General features: G+C 35.0%; 1 protein-coding gene across 2 annotated transcripts in view; it reads right to left on the reverse strand.

Moving 5' to 3' along the window:
- Positions 1 to 15,595, reverse strand: part of LOC149550352 (uncharacterized) — a 29,586-nt gene extending 13,991 nt beyond the window's left edge. Inside the window, exons 1-2 of one of the 2 annotated variants that reach the window (XM_089793387.1) lie at positions 15,215 to 15,595; positions 14,174 to 15,027 (exon numbers count right to left, since the gene is read on the reverse strand). In XM_089793387.1, the coding sequence (XP_089649513.1) occupies positions 14,174 to 14,664 (491 nt within the window). In that variant the 5' untranslated portion in view covers positions 14,665 to 15,027; positions 15,215 to 15,595. Of the gene's footprint in view, positions 1 to 14,173; positions 15,028 to 15,197 lie in introns of both variants that reach the window. The other variant, XM_089793388.1, reaches the window with a different exon arrangement.
- Positions 15,596 to 20,015: the final 4,420 nt, after the last annotated feature.

Genomic DNA, 20,015 nt, shown 5'->3' on the forward strand with positions numbered 1-20,015 from the left:
GAATTCTTATACCTAAGGGTGCACGAGATGGGGGGTCTAGTTAATAGAGAATCAGGATGCTTGGAAGGAAAGAACAAGGAAGATTTTGAAGACATGTATAATGTTCCTTATACTAGTGCTATAGGAAGTCTCATGCTACACCAAATATGGCTCAAGCAATGGGATTTTTGAGCAGATTTATGTTTTGACCCAAGCAAAGAACATTGGACCTATGTGAAAAAGATATTTAGGTGTAAACATAAAACTTTCAGTTATTATATTAATGGGCAATGTAAGCAAGTTATTGGACATACAAGGCGTTATTGATACAAATTAGGTTGGAGACTTGGATGGCGAGAAATCTATCAGTGACTGTATTCTCCCTATTTTGGGGAGTTGTTAGCTATAAGTGTAAGAGGTGCATGAAGGTTCCTTCCATACACATCTGTAAAGGAAAGCTTTGGTTTCGAAGATAGTGCTCAAAGATTAACTTGGTAAACAAAATAGTAACGGCTAATTGTGACAAAGTGTCATCAACTTGGCCACGAATCAAACTTTCCGTACTTGCATGAAGTATATTGATGTTCAGTATCACCTTGTTCGAGATATGGTTGATACAAAAATTTGAGCCTATGGTGAGCACTAGATTCTTCCACTAAGCCAGGAAACACTAGAATGTTTATTTGGTGCACGGAAGCTGTGAGTATTCTCCCATTGGCACTTAACTTCTTTATTGTTTTATGTTTTTCAATGTATACAAGTGGAAGAATGTTAGGACTACAATTGTTGTACACCTTGCAAATCCTAAGATCAATGCTTAAGATATAATTGCAATGTCAAGATACTAGTTACACATAAATAATATTCTAATGTTGAGCATATAATGTCTCCTTTAGAAACCACCAAGATTCCTTCAAACACTAGGCATGGTATTATAAGAGCATTAAAACAATAGATAAAAATATGACTTGTCTCCTTAGGAAATGGTAATCTAATTTGGAAAGGTGAATTACAGCATGGTTGTTAGAAATCTTTTCATGCATAGCACACTTCATGAAGTGAATCCCTCTTGCATGCAACTCATTTCTACATGTTGAGCATTTCAACATGTGTCCTTTGGGCCCTTCCATGGTCTTGAATACCTCTTGGTGATTTTACTCAAGCACCCAAATTCTACAAATTGAAGGCTGAGCGGGTAGTTTTGATATCACGAGTTGCAGGTGTGTGGTTGGACAACTTGAGGTTGCTGCTATTTTTTATCAACAGATTGTATTTCCCATCTTGTGATAAAATTAGTTTTAGATCTCCTTTTGATGCTACGTTTCTCCCATAAGGGTTTCTAAGAGTGTATGCTATGTCACATCTCTTCTTCTTCTTATCTTCTTGCTAATTTCTATTGCTTTTCAGTTTGTGTTATTATATCTCAGATTTATATGTCCATTCAGTTCAAATTAAGACATTAGCATCCTTCACAGAAGAAATCAACCCCTGGGTTCGATGTAATGAAATAACTTGCACATAAAATAATATAATAAGAAATATGTTGAAAATCCTTGATAATACTTGAGACCATAAGTCAATCTGAGGGTGAAAACCTCCACAAGTCTTTAATAAGAACAGAATTCACCATATGATGACAATAAACTAGCCACTACCTTCCATAAAGGCCATACTTATGTCGTGGATGCCACCTAAGTCAACTTAATTATGACTATAACACTATATTAATGATCATATAACTTAATTTAAAAGTTTTTGCTAGTGTTATACAGTATACCCTTCTTTGAAGGCTATCAAATAACTGCAATAACTGTTTCATGGGATGTATGAAGTTAGTTAATTGTATGGATTTTTTATTAAAGCAGTTACAATGTTTAGTTATGAGGATTATTGATTAATGAGGTTGTCTTGTTTCATTATGAGCATTATTGAATAAATGAATGTTTTATGGGAATTAATATTTAGAGGAAGAATAGTGTTGTATATTGACAACTTGATGATAGCCTAGATTGCTATTATTATATAGATATGAACATGGGTTATTCTTTCTTGTCGCAGTGGATGCAGGAGAAGATCGCCCCAAGAAGGGAAGGGAGAGTATCATCAGAGAGATAAGGTGCAGACATCAGGTTGAGGTCAGAATTGCCATCTGAGCAAGAACCCTTCCTTAAATATCTTAGTCAGTAGATCATTGGGTTAGGGTTGTTAGTGTTGGTCTCCTTGGTCTTTGGTGGGTTGGTTGTCATTCCATTATACTTGTTCTCATTAAAGTATTAATGACCTCGTACAAGAATATTCTTCGCGATCTCTCTCAATCTTATAGAACAACCTTAATATGTTCATATAATATGATTATGATCATGTCAATACTATATATAGCCATGTATGAGCATATGTATATATGTGTGCATAATGTGTGCATCGCATGCCTAACATCATAATATAGACAGATGATAAGGACTACACACATACATATAGTTGATAAAATGGTAACAGCTATAGTTATGTGTCTGCGATGAGTTTGGACACCTGAATACATAGGCATATATGACGGCACTAAGTTATATAAGAAAGCACGTGCTAGACCCATACATAAATGTATAAGCTTATATAAATAAACATATATAATATTGCAGAGGAATATTTCATCATCTTATCATCGTGCAAGAATTAAACTCTCTTGGAGGTTGGGGAAGGTACCTCTTTGTCACCCGGGTGACAATAAGAGTTACACTCCCTTACATTCCTCTGGGCTAGTGATAAGAGGTTTTCTTGGATGTTTTTGACCTATGCTATCAGATCATTTTGCTGGACAGTTTTGTGAATTCTTAGAAACATTTGCTCTATCACTGATTCAGTACATGTGATCTACTGAGCTCTGTAACTAAGCTGTAATTGATTTAAAGCAGTGTATTAATCTTGAGCTGCTTGGACTGAGTCTTCTCCAAACAATACGTGCACCAGGAATTTTCTCGTTCATTATAATCAGGTTCCATGAAGGACATTGGTATCGTGCTTGATATGACTTATATCTGCGTCATCGTGTTAAATCAGATCATGTATTATTAAAGGAATATATATCTCTACATTCATGTAGAATGAATATGTATCTCTGCAATCATTAGAATGAAAGCATCTCTGCATTTGATAAGACTCAATATATCTCTGCATTTATTAGAACTAAAGTATCACTGCACTTGATCAGAAAGAACACAAATCTGCATTCATCTACAATGATTATATCTCTGCATTCAATAGGATGAATATATCTCTGCATTCAATAAGAATGAAATAAAGTTACTTTCAAAAGAATGATCAAATATCCACACATTCACATTCAAACATAAATGGAAGGATCTACACTCGTCATTATTGATCCTATGAAAGGATTTAACATCATGTACTAGGCCTGTCTTTCATCAAGATAAAAATTTACAAATTCTGTGTAGCAATCCTTCATTACTATCCACCAATGGGGTTAAACCAATCATTCATTCACCAGAGCAACAAATACTCATTCAATCCTATTACGTGTCCACAGGACACCATTTCAAGTTATCATTCTCTTGCAATCAATGATATTCTACAACATTCTGAATGTGAAATCTAGATGGAATTGCTAGCCATACTGACATGAATGATGTTTCTATTCCTCTCCAATCGAAACTTGACTAGATTATAATCAAAAGGCAATTCAATTTACAGGTACATAAAGGAGACAGGGCTCTATCAAATTGAAATAAATCTAATAAATTCTGCATGTTAATATAGAACAATTTAGGATTGGCATTTTCCATGACTATAATTTAGAAGTAGATCTGCCAAACTAAGATTTAATGAACTGATACAAAGTACCTGGCCCAACCGTGGGAATTCATCTGTTCTAATGTATTATCTTGCTTGCAGCCCTTGAAAAGTTCTAATAGGGTTTGATGACATGAAACATTGGGAAGGGTGATCTGCTTGTTTGTAATCTACAAAGGACACTAGTTAAGGATTATTATCCCAGCAAGGTCTGTTGTAAGTTATTCAACCTTATGCTTAATCCTTAGTATTGGGAATGGGCTGAGAAAGGCTATCCAAGGGATTACAATTGTAAGTATTCCTTGGTCAGTAAGACATTGTATTCACCATCATAGACAGCAAGTGCTCTCCAGGTCAGGAGCAACCAAAAGTGCCATTGAACTCCCATACAAGGTAGGTGGTGACATTGACAGCATGAAGTACAGTGCTTATATCTATAAAACCTTGGCCAAGGTTGTGCTATGCAATGGTGTAGTAATCATGAGTCACTTGAACCAGTAGGGTATTGCCTAGCTAGGAACATCATACTCAGGCAAAGAAGTCTCTAGGGCGTGACAGACTAAGACAGTTGTGAGTTTTAAACACCAAGTCTTGGATGGGAAGAAAGATTGAATTTTGTTTTTGCACCTCTTGTGTAGGGCTGGGCCACTTCTGAAAGAAAGCCGTTCAGGAGACTGTTAGGTCAAGATTGAAAGATCAATGGTTACGAGGTAGAACCTTTTATTATACTCTCCCTCTCTTGGAAGAAATTTAGGAGCACTTGCAGAAGCGAAAACCAGAAGAAAACCTTCAAGCTTATCAGGGACTATGGTTTCAAGCATTATTAGTTAATTTGGTTATTGAATTCTTCCTTTCAGCATAACTGCAATTGAGTAGTTAGTTAAGTTCATTTTCATGTGAAGGTAGAAAATCATGTAGCTATATCTTTTACTTGCAGTTGGTTAACGAACTTATCAGTTATTCATGTTCATGTGAAAAGGATACAATTTTTTTATATTGATAAGGATTAGAAGAAATTTTATAATTCCTATGTATTGTTCATTAATTGTTACTAATATCTAGTAGTTAGCTTTAGCATATTACAGCTAGCCACACATCATCTACATATATCCATATTGATACTATAGGATTATAGAACAAGTGTTGTCCTCGATGCTTATCAATTGCGGATGCTTTTGCACAAAATCTTCATATTCCCTTAGGGCATCTTTGACAAGAAAATTGTTCCACTTAATGAGGTAATTTGTGATTGTCCTAGTCCTTGGCTTCTTTAAGCGTGTTTGGAAAATTAAGTCAAGCTCCAAGATGGTTCTTCCCTCTACATCCAACTCAAGTAGCATTGTCAAATCCTACAAGTAATTTCCTTGCTCCCTCGATTTATTTTGCATCTTTACCTTGTCCTTCTTGAGACTAGAGTAGCATTTGATGTACCTTCAAAGAAAAGATGAAGGATTGTAATATAGTACCCTAGCTCTTATTTGATAGCTTGATCAAGATCTCTTTTACGAGGTGATCCTTTTGGTCTATCCCTCAAAATAGCTTGCAAATTTATTGATGTAGCAATTTGAATCTTGCATTTCCAATGACAATAATTGAGCCAAACACCTATCTATACCCCCTCATTCAAATCTTTTGCACTTGATGTGAGCATACCATTTGAGGACACTTTTGCATGCAAAACCATTAGTTCAAATGTTTCATCCTAAGTGAAAATGCATCAAAAGTTCCAAGATGTTCATCTCAATTATGTTCCTAAGATAGCCATTGGACTTCAAAAACAATGTCTACTCCAGTCATGGCAATAGAAAATGCAGGACATCGAGCATGTAGTCTCACACAGTAAGTTTAATATTGTGGCATTACTATACCTCTATCTATGGTCATTACCTAAAACTCTAATAGCATGAGGTAAGAGATGGTTGCACCTCTTCTAATTCTTATACAACCACAGCTAGCTCTTCTTCATCTTTTATCTTAATCACAGGCACCCTCGACGTAGAAAAAATTCTTCACAACACATTTATGTCCTCTACTATATTTTTAATTAGAATTAAAACATAACCCTTGATTGCTTTAAAATCATGTTGTACCCTTATCATCTATATCGATCCTTGGTGTTTGGACATTATTTCCTTGATGTAAGCCATGTCTTCTATCATACTAGTGGCTTTTCCTATTTGAAATTACATTTTCTAGATACTTTCTTCTAACTTTTGCACTTCTTCATCTATTGAAAACCACATCAAATCCAAAGCTACACTTGATTCTAACTCTGATCCTCTTTGTTAAGACATTCCTAGCATGTGGGAAGTCTTGCCTTGATCTCTAGTATATGGCCTCATCTGATGCCTCCCAAAATAGTTTTGACAATTACCTATTCAAAACAAATCAAAATATGCTGAAATTTTAAAAATAACCGTAACTAGAATTCACTTCTCTGAAGAAATCTTCAAGATATTTCTTGATTTAGAAACTAAGAAGAAAAATTGGTGAAATCCTTAATTTAGTGGTGACTTCTTCAAAACGTCAATTGAGCTCCAATTTGGACTGTAAATACAGTAATATATTCTTGAGCAAACCCCAAAATGAAAAAAAAATGACATTTTTCTATGTTGAATGGGTACGCATACCCACACCCATGGGATGTGTATTGGGTACCGGTACATGTACCCAAGTATGGGGTACCAGAGCATCACAGCTAAGGACCTTGATTAAGATTTCTGATTTTTGTTTTGATTTGTTTGCGTATCAGCTTTCTGTTTATCAAGCTTAATTCAATATGCAATCAGTTTGAGACTTTAATAAAATACTGATTAACAGTATGGTGCTAGGGGCCACCCCCAACCCAACTAGGGTTTTCCTACACTCTAAAATAATGGAAAAGAGGGGCACAATAATATAATAGTAGGGGGGCAGTAGCCTTGAAACTTTGATACAATACTGATTAACAGTAACCTTATCCATTGTTGGAAAACTCATCAAAGCCAAAATCTCACCAAGGTGTGAAAAGTAAATTTGGGGAACACTAAGAGCCAGTTTTCAGAAAAAACTCGGCAACTTGAAAAATTCCTTAAATTTAATTAGAAATGCATTTTTTTGCAAAATTCAATGAGAAGATGCATCCAATGAGTCAATGAATGAAAACACAAAACAAACAAGCTTAGTCTAGATATGATTCTCCTGAGGAAGACTCATGGCTGGAAACAAAATAGTAAATAATTTATGTAAACCTAAAAGTAAATACATCATTCCAATTACATCTTCCTCTTCTTAATTCTAATAAAAACTAAGGGAGAGGTAGAACTGGAGGGTTTAATCTTAGAAGTCTGCACTGGCCATGACTGCCTTCTTGCTCCGTATGTCCAACTCAGTTTGTGGCTTGTCCTTAATCCTAGATATAGCTCTGCTTCTAGCTTCTCCTGGCACTAGTAGTGACTACTAATTCAACTCAATTTCATCCAACGTGAAACCAAATCCACGCCTTCCTCCATAGCCTGCCTCTTCAAATCATTGATGTAATCCTCTTCAAAAGCTCCACTCCAACCCCGCTGCAAATGTGCTTCAAACCCACCTCTGTTCCTCTTCAAATCGATCGAATTTAGTTTGCAAGTGTTTGGAAGACTTTTCCCCTCTCAGCAAAATACAAGTGAAGAAATGAGAAATGAAACTGATTTGGGTCGGTTTTTGCCTTTAATTGTTGTTATAAAAGTACAACCAAGTTTTTAACAAAAACTCAAAAAGTACTCGACAAGTTTTTCGCGCCAGTAAAAGTCGTAAAAACTCACCAAGCCAAACGAACTCAGCTAGTTTTTGCAACTTGGAGTACTCTACCAGTAGTCCATCTATGACCTTATCAATGCTCAAGTCTGAAGTTTATGATTTGTAATAATCATTTTATATGACATGATCTTGTTCATGTTTAAAGTCTGCCTAATTTGTTATGCACCTAAACATTTTACATATATTATTATTACAAACATATTGCAAATCTGAAACTCAAAACCAATACATTACATTTTGCAAACTTTATCGCTACTCTTGTTTTGAAAAATCATTGTTGTGACTCATATTTTCAAATTTTCTATAAATATTAAATTGTATTAAAAAAAAAAATATGCCCAAGTACCCACATCCCCTATTTTGAAAAATAGTCGTACTTGTACCCTAAGTACACAAGTACCCTTGTCCCATGCAACCTTGCCTTTTTGCAGCCTTGGTGCAAATTTGGTGGAAACCATAATTTCACTTAACTCCTTCAAATCTATTTCAACCAATCTCAAAAGGGGACTGTAGAAACTTCAATATGCCCATAACTCTCAAAAATAAAAATAAAAATCACCGAATTGAGAGATATGAACTTCACAATCTAGCCTCCAAAATTGGAAAAAAAAAAATTCCCTTGTTTATTTGCCCCAGATGCCAAGAACATGCCATACCACTTGTAATGACATGACTTGAACAAAAGAAGGATACAATCACACATTTGCTAGAAACAATTGATAATAACTGAGAATAATAAGCCACTTTGAGGGGGCGAACCTCCATAAGTCTTCAGTAAGAACAAAATGCACAATATGGCAATAAAAAATACTAACCACTACCCCCATATAGCATATTAATGTCATCAATGCCACTCAAGCCAACTGCACATCCACATGCCCACTATAGGATTAAGTGTGTAGCTTTCAACACTTGGTGCATGAAGATCTTTAGGAAGAAATTCATAGCACAACCATAGGGATCTGTCAAGACCCTTCACTTGTCTACCAGATTCACTGATCCCTTTATGAACTCAATTAGGCCCCTTCAGTTTTCTATTCAATTGATAATTTCTTGCTTGCCTTAGGACTTTCCGAGCACCGCTAAATTTTCACAATTCACACAAATAGGCTGGATGATTAATTCTTGTGCTTTATGTTGATAACATCATCACAAAGAGTCGACACTTAGCAAGTCAAGTTAAGCCTCGTGTGTCAATTTGAGATGTGTTTTTTGTGTCTACCTTGCTAGTTTCTCTAGTCTTCATGTGACTCAATTTGAGACTAGGTATACTTCACAACCAAACTCAATCTTGAACCCACTTCGTCAATATCATATGTTTGACTCTAGCCTTGACTCCTTATCAAAAGAGTCACATTTTTTGCCAAATGTTGTAGACTAACAGTTAATGCCACTTTATACTCCAACTGGTAAAAACCTTTATATTTGACTCATTTCCACTCTGATCTTTCTTTTTGTTGTTTGCCTTGTCTCTTATTTCACGCATGACCTCCGTGAGAGCCACTGGAAAGCAACAAAGTGATACTTCAATACAGTTGGTTGCTATTCAATTTGGCTAGTTCAGATCGTGGGCTGCACAAAATCGCATTGGGAATGCAAAGCTGAAATCTCAGGTCCACATTGATCTATGTCTATCATTGTTGCTACAATACTACCACTTGGTCATGCATGAAACGGTAGATTGTTGCATTATCTTTCATACAAAAGGAGTATAAAGGAGTCATTCTTTGCAGGCAGGAGGCTCTGCATATAGTTTAGCTATTGACTGAGTTTGGTATTCATCAAGAACACCATTCAGTGTGACAATCAAGGTGCCATCCATATATCTTGTAGCACAATCAAGCACCAACATGCATTTCATTTGAAATCTTATCCAGGAACAAGGGTTCAAACTACAAAACTCACACAACAAAGATTAGGTTGCAGACATCCTCACAAAACTGCTAGCAACAATTAAATATGCTCTGTTGTGGAGAATGCTAATGGTGAAGCGAGTTGCCACTTGGGAGGGAGGAGGAAGGGAGGATGTCTACAATTCTTAGCCTCCCAAGTTCCCAAGTCAAATCTTAAGGAGAGGTGATGATGTATATGACTTCTAAATCCATGCGTATTAGACTCGAAATAAATTTAATTTTACTAGTTTATTTCAAAGCATCCAATTAATAATGTAATAGTAGACAATTATGTAAATATCCACAGTTTTAACTGGACTAAAGTTAGTCTTAGTTGTCTTATCACATGCATCCATTTGTATGCATGTTTCCCTCCTTTTTGTATGGTATTCTCCTAGTTTTTGTTTTCTGAGTTTGACAAGAAGGGAATATTTTTCCACCTTTATCTCCTCATTATAATATACAGAGGATGGAATTGTACAATAACTCTTATTGACTACTGTAGTTTTGGCATTGCAATACATTTTGTCCATTCTTTGTCTACGTCACAACTTTCTCCATGTGATTTTCTATGAAAAAAAAATTAAAAGTAATAATTGTGGACAAGGTGGATTCTAATTAATCTAACAAGTTTGTATCAGATTTCAACACAACAAAGACATCTCAACACCCCATTATCATGTGGTTTCTACCTTGATAAAAACAATTCTTGAGTAGCTAATAGGTTAAATGATAAGTTTACAGTACTGGATAAGTTTACAGTACTGGGTGGCAATTCAACTCCCATTTAATCACTTCTATTGTCAAGCTACACTAACAACAAAATTACTTCGCAAACTTTCAGTCCTGGGATATCAAGAAGATACATGTCATGTCCCATTTTTAATTAATTTGTCTACAAATATTAGGCCAACAATCGTTTTGTGTCCCTCCCAATTTTGTTTTGTCGTGTGCTCTTCCCGTTCTTTTCCAATGATTCAACCTAAGATCCATTCTTCTAAGATTGCATTACTTGTCAAAGTTCCCCTTTCGAGTATGTATTTCCATCCAAATTTTCTTCTTTCCTTCCTTTCTATTGGAGTTTGGGACTTCTCCATCTTGTCACACCTTCCTTCCTTCCCCTACTTTTCCTTTGTTTTTGAAAAACTTTCAAACCTGTCCTTACCAACATGCATGTTGCTCAACCTTCTATGTCTTGACCTATAGTTATGAGTCATGATATTTCTAACCCAAACTCCAATTATTCCACATTTAATTTTGTTCTCTTTTAAAATCCCCAACTTGTATCATAATGTCATTGTTCGTCATGTTTTGGTGCCATAAGTTTCCCAAGTAGGATTTTGCCACCTAGATCATTATTCAATTTGGAAATATGGATTTACATTGTGGCCACCCTGTTATTTTTGGGGTTGATAATAAAAAAGCAAAAGCATCATATCAAAAATCATCATCCATTACTTTACACAAAACCCTTATCTAGAAACTGATTTAGCGCTTATGTTTGAGTGTGGAGATTAAAGTATGAAAACCCTTTGATTTTGATAGTCAAGAGGAAAAAACCCTTTGGTTGGAAAGCAATTGCCTTCAAAGGTTGCATTGGAGCTTCATTGATTGTGGATTTCAAAATTCAATTTTTCCATGGGCATGAACATGAAATTGTGATAATATTGTAATTGCCAGTGTTGCAAACCATTTGAATGCAATCCAGTCTTTATTAGTACTGAGAGAAAGATCAGGAGATGTATCTGTTGTTGTTTGCTGATTAGAATGTGACAATAATGATAATGTGTGAACAGTGAATTAAATCTGATTAATTTAAGATCTGACTCAAATATTGGATTCTGATATTGTTGTCGCAAATAATAATTATTTGTATAAGGTTTTAAAAACAGATTTGTACAAGCGTTTAGACCAGGAAATTTCATTATGATCACTTAATAGAATTTTAAGACCAAATACCCAAATTTATAGGCATGGATATTTGAAGAGACATTATTAATTGCCTTGATTTAAATATCAAGATTATGCTATATATACCCGCTTCTGCCTCGCACAGGCTTTATGGTTCTATCAATAACCAACAATACCTCAGTAAAAGATTTACATTTTTTACTTGCAATTTGAGAAAGTATAGTTATAGATCTATAGCAAATATATGGTGGGGGGCCAAGATCCCATGAACATGGTTACTACTGCAATGTTCATTGTGCAGACCAATCATGGAAAGTGGATAGTAGGGACTAAAGAAAAATGGAATCTTTACCTAAAATCCTAGGGAAACTAGTTTTTTTTAAATTAGAAAAAAGAATGCTAAAGTTTGCAGCTCTGGCTTAACAGGTTTTATAATTTTTATAAAGACAAGGCAACGACATGTAATCCTGAAAATTAGATAAATTATCTATCAAGTTCCCCATGGCAGTTTTCCAGGTAAATTTTGAAGTTTCTTGAACAGAGCATCATAGTTGGAATTGATTCAGACAATGTAACTGCTGTTATTTCTATATCTGTCAAGAAAACATGCAAACTACAGTTCAAAAGCCCCCATCTAGAAGCTTAGTAGATAAAAAGAAAAAAAAATCATTGTCTTAAGAGACGTCTTGCTTTTCCTTTTTCATATCCTTTTTAAGAATTGAATTCACGGAGGGTCATAGAAGGTTATGGTCCCATGGAGGGGAGCTAACTAAACATGTTCAGCAAATGTTAAGAAAAATTGGACCCTTTTCCAAGTGCAAATAGTCCCATGGATTTTTAAATTATTTTGGCATGAAAAAAGTGGAATAAGAAACTATATGCAAAACAAATGGTCCATATTTTTTTCAAAATTTGAAGATATTGTGCAAGCTCCCACATCGGGCATTGTACTCAAAATCCACTTCCACATTTTAACTTAACATCATCACACTTTCATCAATCCACATCATTTATCCTACAACCAAATTTCACTAATTAATCAAAAGATTATTTAATTAATAAGGCCACATTTCCTCCAATTGTTAATTATTTATTTAATAAATTATATCATATTTAATTCATTAGTGATGGAATTAATAACTCCAACTTTCCTCCATCACTAATTAATTAAATCAATGCTTATCTAATTAATTAGGCTAATGTGTATTCCTCTTCTCATTTAGAAATAAAATAAATCATTTCCCTGTCACTACTAGAATCCAAAAACCCTTTACATCTCCATCCTCTACTATAGTTCAATCTTGATCATCAACTCACACTCCCTTGAAACATCCATGTGTGCATCTTATCCTTCCAGTCAAGTTCAATCTTGACCATTCATTTGCATTCTCCTCAAGCCTCCACTTGCTTGCATCTCCTTTTCTTATGCAAACTAAAGCAATGATAGCCCTCCATCCCCTTGATCTAATCCTACGACCCACTTGCATCCTTTTCAACACTCCTTACATGCAAATTCATCCTAACCATTCAATCTAGAACATAACTCAAGCATCCATATCTTAAACTAAATATCTGTATAAACCCAAAATTGAAGGCCATTTTCCATGTGTGGAGAGGTCCTTCACAGATCATAGGTACATGCAGTAAATTGAGGGTCTCTCACAAGCAACCTACATTCCATACCTGTAAATCCTTCATCCACATCCAAGGAGCAAATCAATACATGAAGGAGGCATAATGATGGTTTAATTCTCAATATTTCATTTTTTATTTGTCTTCTCTGCTCTATCCGAGGTGCAGTGCCAAGCTTAGACTAGGAATTTAACTAACATCGCACACTGAGAATGTTTGGGAGCCTTGTTGCCAATTAACAAGAAACATGAGGTGAGATCTTCCTCAAATAGTAACTTTTAAACTATAGTGCTGAAGATTTTGGTCTTGCAAGATAAATCTTGTATTTTATGGCACTGCAAGTAATTCAACAAATTATTCTGCCAAGTCGCTAAACTATCCCATTGGACCAGTGGGACCATTGCCTTAAACTACCATAACAAGCGGCTATTTCTTTCCCTTGTACAGTTTCAACAGGCTCCAAGGAAGCGGGCTCTAGAGTAGGGAGAGTAAGGGAGAGCGGGGTCCCTAGACTATTCCCACATATACCAAACCTAATTTTTCCAACCAAAAGAATTATTTTAATGTTTAATTTCAGCAAAAGCCTCCTGATTTATCTGAGGAGCAACTGCGAGAAAAGCTCACATGTTCATGGGAATTCGTGCCTAAAATCTCATCACTGACCAAAGATATCCCTTTAGCACTACCGTCTAAGAATTGTATATTTTAAGAGAAAAGAAATCCAACTACAACTTATAGACCCCTGCACTAAGGTCCCTATTATGCATAGGAATTTAAGGCTTCAATGAAACTTGCAGGGAGTATATATAATCCCATGCAATGAAAGCATAACAAGGGATCTTGTATAAAGAAACCACTTTGTCGAGTAGATCGATATATTTCATAGAACTGAAATTTTCTAAGTTATTTGTGTCACTAAACCAAACATGCCCTAGAGCAATAGGCATTGCTCAATTCCTCACGAGTGGCATGTTTTAGATCAATACAAATTAAGCCTCTGCTTGAGGAAAGCAACAAAGTCAGATGAACATAAATGCCTCAGGCAATGCCAGTTTTGTCTAATGGTGTGGAATTCAATTCAGGAGGAAAAATCACATGAATTCGCTACACGTTTACAAATAATATAAGCACAAGTATTCTTCATCTCACATAGTCATTCCTCTAAGAAGGTGTACCTGTTGCCTCTAATTCTGAACCAGGCCTCCGCACAATGCCGATGAGCGATACCCAAATCATCCTTACACCCACATCCAATCTGAATCAGGTCTCCCAACTCTGATCTGCAATCGGAGATCAAATGGCACACTCTGCAGACTTTCTCACCATCATCCTCTCCACACTTCCCATCTCTTGTCGGTTCTCCAACGTCCTTAACATCTACTCCTTTTTCCAAATCCACACTACTGTCCACTTGCTTGACTGCAAAGAAAGTGACCTTTTTCACCTTGGGCTTATCAGGAGTATTCAACCTGTCATCCACAAGCTCCGGGGAATCGACCGCAGGACCACTCATACCCAAATCAACTGCAACCGCTGGTTCAGCTGATTCCACAACTGGGGCAGATGAATCTGCAACTGAGACAGTTGGGTTGTGCGTCTCAGTTGTCTCGGATTTCTCCTTCTCGTCCACAATGAAATTGGAAGGCACATCAACCGAGCATGCCATCTCTGAGATCTACTAAACCATGCTTGTATACCCCAGAAGCATCTCAAACATAGCATACAACAAGTGTTTATTAGCTAAATCAAATGACTGGGGACGAAGTCATATGCTTGTAGACTAATTCATCAATTTTTCACTGTAGGGCATCTGAGAATTAATCAGGTTGGTCACTCGCGTACGCATTGTAGTCATCCATACAAGGATAATTTTGATCGATTCCTTGTTTACACCCAAATGAACCCGCTTTCAATGCCGGGCCCTACACGCAAAGCACTATCTGAGGGCTTTACCTGCTTTGCATGCATAATCCACTCGAGCTCATTCGCATTCTATATTGCCCTAATTTCGATCCAACGCCACGAAAATCTGGAAAACCCCACTTACACAATCAGCAGGCCGGAAAAATCTCAAGTCCCTTTAGTTAGCATGATAAAAAATGAATTTCTCATGCATAAATTTATAGGTAGTGATTGACTACAATTTAACCTCATAAGACCCCACAAAAAGCTCTGACCAGATTGCTGATAAAAGTGTACCTATCAAACCAACCTACCACTGATTGGTAGAAGACCCTTCCCCAGTTTTCCCAGCGTAAAGTATATGTTCACGATTGCGATTGACAGGGAGCAATCCAACTCTGTGAATGGTTTGCGGGTATCTCAAAGAGATCTGTTTTGCTTAAATCAATTCATGATATACGCGTCTTCGTCATGCAACCAAGCCAGCTGTGCCTGTTATTTTTTATTCAATGTTTTGGTAGAGGAAAATTTTATTGCCTTATTCCGTTCACACTTGCAAAACTAAGTTAGTGTACCCACATTTTCTTGAAGGCATTGCTTTCACATGTGGAATATAGGCATACGTATGACCTTGAACTCCCCTTCAGAAATTGCCTTCCCTCCTTCCACGAAGGTTGAAGTCAATGTCTATCTTTGGAAGGTCTGCTAAATTCCTTTTTAGTTATCAGCTGTGCTCAGTCAAAGCCGCAGGAAAGTCATGAGCATGTGCTAGATTTGAGGCAACCTCTTCGCTGCACCCAAACTGTACTATTTATTGTAATTATCTATTATCTAAAATTAAAAATATGAATTAAAATATTATAAAAAATTAATTAACACTGTAATTTAAGTGTTTATAGAATAATGGTCTAAATTTTATATGGTCATACGACTGTTTTTTTTCAAACATAATGTATTTTTATGTTTAAAAATTTTAAAAATCTATGTAACAAATATTATTATGAAGATATATTGGTTTTTTTTTCTTTTTATGATGGATCATATAGTGTGATCTTATGATGGATCATGTAGTGTGATCCGAAATGTTGATGATAAAAAATTATTCACCAAAAAAAATTAATATAATGATGGATTGTGGAAATATGATAACTCTAATTATGAAGATATTATTTTATTCAATTATTTATTAGAAGAGTTATTTATTATATTGTAATTCACTTACTTATAGTTAAAAAAATCTATGTAAAATATGGATATTCATATGTTTTTTCACATTCATCAATTTAAAAAGACAACATATTATAAGGGGGTTCTATGAGGGGGCCTTGGGCTCTATTTTTGTGGAGCCAGAGGTCTCATTATAACTTTTGAGGGGGCTAAAGGTTTATTTGGAATCTCATTACAAAATAGGAGTTCAAACTTTTTAGCCCTTTCAATTTGAGAGGGTGGAAATGGGGTGGGATTTGAAATAGCCCCACCAACGCAGGGAATTATTTTGTCACTTGTCAACAATTGTTCATTATTTTTAAATAAAATGAAATGTTAAATTCAAAATCTTGCATTGACCTTCACTTGCAACAGCTTCCTTAAATCTAGGAGCTAAAAAATTTAAGTTGAAATAAAATTGCTTATACCATGTTCTCATGGGGTTGCTTAACTCTATATTCGACTTAATTTAGGTAGTGGGAGTGTTCTTATAGAGAATCAGATTTGTGGAAAAGAGATAATATTGAATCTTTTCCTCTTTTTTTGGAGCGGCTATTATTTAGGGGATGAAAATAAGCTATGAAGGAAAAGGAAGGGCTTAAAATAAGAGTGGATAGTTAGGGTGCGGTCCAATGGAGGGGGGTTTCCTAAAAAAATTCAGCAAGCACACTAGAGATTTTTTAGGATTATTTTAAAGTGGGAGGTCCTACGAATTTTGTAGTGGAGTTATTCTTAAAAAGTTTAAGCCCCATAATTTATGGAACCAAGTGGTCTCATTACTTTTTTTAAATTTTAACATATTCAATTCATTTACTAAATAAATAAATATGTTTGAAAAAATTATTAGTAAAAATTGGAAATCGCTATATGATTGACAAGTGGCACAAAATTTGCACCCTTAAAAGTAGAGGCTGGTACTTTTGAGGAGAAGATTCTAATTAATCCCCTAGAAAACTTTTTTTTGACTTCATAAGACCACCCACTCCACAAAAATAGATCCTACAACCCCCTCATGGGACCACGCCCTTATTGAGGAAACTCCATTTGTCATCATAAATTTACTTCCCTCCTTTTTTTGTTTCTAAATTATTATTATTATCACTAAATTTTATCTCCAATTTTAATATTTAAAATTAATACTAAAATGGTTAGTAGCAACATTAGTAGCTACATGGGACCATAAGCTCCTCGAAATACTCCTAAAAATACTATGCATTGGCTGCTAGGCAATAGGGCCTTGGTGTTATATGAGTAGAAAAATAATGGTGGGGCTAGAATTAGCTCCACCACTTTAGGAAAATACTTCTAAATATTAATTTCGTAATCCAATAAAATTTTAGAAGGAAAATTCATAAACCCCAAACTTCCTTCAATTTTGGAGCTTAAATTTTTAGGCAACTCCATTAGAAATTCATGGGGCCACTAGGTTTAAAATATTCCTATAAAAAAAATTGTAGTACTCAAAAAAATTATGAAACCCCCATCCATAGAACCCCACCCTAAAAAATCTCAGTGTCCACCCACTCTATTTTGAAGGAAGCCCCCCTCCATGGGACCCAGCCTAACTAGGCTTTCAATTAAATGTTTAATTAAAATTAATCTTTTCTTTCTAAAAGCTTTATGTATGCACTTTATTTTGGATTGTAAATGATCCATGGTGACTAGAAGCCTCTAAAAAGATAGCAATTCACCATTCACAATAGTCCATTTTAAATCTTAATCTTGATATAATAAATAATGCAAAAATTTATATGCAAAAGTATATTGAAGATGTGCACTTCAATAAAATCCTACAAAGAAGAATGGAAATTTGTATGACTATTCAAATTCATCTAAAACCAATCTTCATAAGAGCATCCTAGGTGTAAGGGCAATCTTGCATCACCCAAAAATAATTTTGTTTTGTCATCTTCAATCAGGGTCATTTTAGTAAAGAGTTACTATTTATGGAAACTTACTATTTTTAGTAAGTGGGTCATACGGTCTTAGAATGTTCAGATTTCATAGGTGGAGGTTCATCTTAGTCATATCAGCCTGTTAGTGGAGTTGCATTGCCATACCATATGTATTGCAGAAGTTATTGAGGTTTTTGGGTACAAAACCTTTGAACTCAGATTTGAAGGCTTTAGAGGCTCCGAAATGGGGTTGTGCCTGGGCTAACTAGTGTTGGTGCATATTAAGTGTTGTAGATCAGGAGCGGACGATTCCAAAAAGTATTTATAGTTGAAAATCGAACGTACAATTTGAAAGTTATGGTCTCGAGAAGTTGGGGTACCTAAAAATATAATTAGGGCCAACCGTATGTAATAATTTAGGAAATCATTTTTAATTGGGATTTTGTTGGTCTCAAGGGCTAGGGTTGATGTCTAGAATCTTCCCAGGTGGTGAAGATTTGCCTATATAAGAAAGGCTCGTAGTGATGTTTAGGAAGTTATCGGTGGTAGTTTGTGGCTCTATGTTGAAGAGTACTATAAAGAAATTGCCCATGTGGCTTTTCATATTGTAATTCTGAAATCTATAATTCTGCATTCGAAAAGATAATAGAAAGCTCATATTTTGTTCTCGCCAATTGTTGTTATTTCTATGTTTAGGTTATGTGTTTGTGGTGTTAAGTGAAGCACCCTTCACCAATAATACAAATCTGCATAGTATCATATGCCCAAAGTTTTTGAGAGTATAATGATGGCCTAAATTTTAAATTCAAATAGCCACATGAAACTAATGAATATACATGAAGACCAAGAGGGTTTTATGAATTAATCTTTATTGATCTTTAACTTTTAATTGAATTCAAAAATATGGAGCTACAATTAACGACATGAAAGAGAGGGCAATCAACATCTAAACAAAAGAGAACACCAGTTTAATGTTGAAAATCCAATGATGAAAAAACCAAAGTGAAAATATCTCACAATATATATGAAAAGCATTACAAGTGGTTCATTATTGGATTTGTAGCCAAGACTCATTGTCTTAGGGCAAGACACAAATGACTTGCTACAAAGACTTGCTCTCTTTGGGCAAGATATAAGGACTTGTAGAGGAGACTCGTTACATATAATACATATTATAATCAATAAGTTTTTAGCATATTTCTCTCACCACTGTCTTTAGAATATAGATGTTTTGGTGTTGGAGTAAAAAGGTTATTTAACATTATTAATTTAATCATATTAATAAATAAATTAAATCCTTGTTTTCATGTTGTCACTTTAGCTAAATCTAGAAAGCTTTTCTAGGCATTTAATAATTCTTTCATTTTATTTGTGCATCTTTTAGGGTTTGCATTAGGTTTTTTTTTAATCTCCATTATTAAGGTTTGATCGCATTTTAATAACTCAATCACATTGTAATAACTCATTTTGATTAATTCAATTCTCATTGATTCCTTTGATTCCAAATGTTCATGAACTTTCTTGTTTGAGGATTTTAGCTTGTATGTTGCAAGTTATTTGCATGCAAGTGATCACTAATCTTGAATTCTAACATGGTATCAAAGCTCCAAACCTAACACTTCATGTTTGTCAATTTTGAGATTTTTCTTACAACAAGGTTTTTGTGTATCTTGGGTCAATTTGGATCTCATAATTGGATCAAGAAGGTTCAAGATAGTCAAGATCACCTTTTGTTTCACTACATCGAACATATAGGGTCAAATTCACAAAGGTTTGAAGTTTTAAGGTTTTCTTTGTTCCAAAGGGTGCCCAAAAATTTGAAGCACTTTGGATCCACAAATGGACCTTGTCATCAGGTTTGGAAGGTTGATTCAACAATTTTGATATAAAATCTGACCTATTTTGGTCACTAGAGTGCCTAGGGCAAACATATATATATCATTTATTTATTTTAATTGATAAATGGCCAAAGGCCTTGATTAATTTTATTAATTTAAATAAATATGTTCATTAG

Source organism: Cupressus sempervirens, chromosome 7 (assembly GCF_028749045.1).
Source record: "Cupressus sempervirens isolate cs-2001-9-10 chromosome 7, ASM2874904v1, whole genome shotgun sequence".
Taxonomy (NCBI): Eukaryota; Viridiplantae; Streptophyta; class Pinopsida; order Cupressales; family Cupressaceae; genus Cupressus; species Cupressus sempervirens.